The sequence below is a fragment of the Octopus bimaculoides genome, chromosome 24 (genome assembly GCF_001194135.2).
Source record: "Octopus bimaculoides isolate UCB-OBI-ISO-001 chromosome 24, ASM119413v2, whole genome shotgun sequence".
Taxonomy (NCBI): Eukaryota; Metazoa; Mollusca; class Cephalopoda; order Octopoda; family Octopodidae; genus Octopus; species Octopus bimaculoides.
Genome location: NC_069004.1, coordinates 2,486,359 through 2,487,269, shown reverse-complemented (window position 1 = coordinate 2,487,269; position 911 = coordinate 2,486,359). Strand labels below are relative to the sequence as shown.

The 911-nt window shown below is 38.0% G+C and overlaps 1 protein-coding gene across 1 annotated transcript in view; it reads right to left on the bottom strand.

The window, feature by feature from the left end:
• Positions 1–34: 34 nt before the first annotated feature.
• Positions 35–911, bottom strand: part of LOC106881962 (sialin-like) — a 4,897-nt gene continuing 4,020 nt past the window's right edge. The window contains exon 2 of the mRNA XM_052976494.1: positions 35–909. Within this exon, the coding sequence (XP_052832454.1) occupies positions 111–909 (799 nt within the window). The 3' untranslated portion in view covers positions 35–110. The remainder of the gene's footprint in view (positions 910–911) is intronic.

Below are 911 nucleotides of genomic sequence, written 5' to 3'. Positions count from 1 at the left end.
ATATATTGATATTGATATAAATACTTAGGTACTTATAACACATACCTATGGACTACTACATGACAATATTGATGCCATTTGCAATATGACAAAAATATTCAGTGACGTAGTTAAGCTATTTTACTAATAGCTGTGTCGCTGGGATGAACAGAGGAGCTAGATCTCCTCCAGTTTGCCCAGTCTTGGACCTCTGTTTTTACCAATATTGCAAATAATATCGCACCAGATACACATATAGCAGCACACAAGGCAAACACGATCTGCCATTCTTCTTGCGTACCGTTTGGGGTGAGAGCTTTTGCAGCCATGGAACTAAGGCAACCTGCCGTTGAGACAAAAGTGTTTGCAATTCCAAATACAATACCAGCATAACTTGGAGCGATGTCATTATTGTTGACAATAACACCACCACTGGAAAAGGATAGAGTTATTCCACTGAGAAACAAAAGCAGAGTTATTACAACGGTTTTGTCACATCTGAGAAATCCTATGACAATCAATAAACTTGCTGAAGCCACCATGGAAAAAGTCTGGAATAAAATTCGAACAGAACGCGTTGAGAGATATTTTTTTGAACGTAAAAAATCTGCAAATCTTCCACATAACGGAAAAGCAATGATTTGTCCAACTGAAGGAGCAGACGACATTAAACCGTTGGACGTTGTATCAACGTTTAAGGCTTCTTTCATATATAAAGGCAGCAACACCATGAAAGATATATTCGTCCAGGAATATGCAAACAAACCAAAGTTTATTGCCCAGACAGCCGGTGATAAGAATAGCCGTTTCCACGGTACATTTTTAACTGCATTTTCACATTTTATTGTCTTTTTTAAGTACGAACGTTCTTCTTCACTAATAGTGGGGTGGACGTCTGGATTATCATAAACAACATAAAACCACACACAACT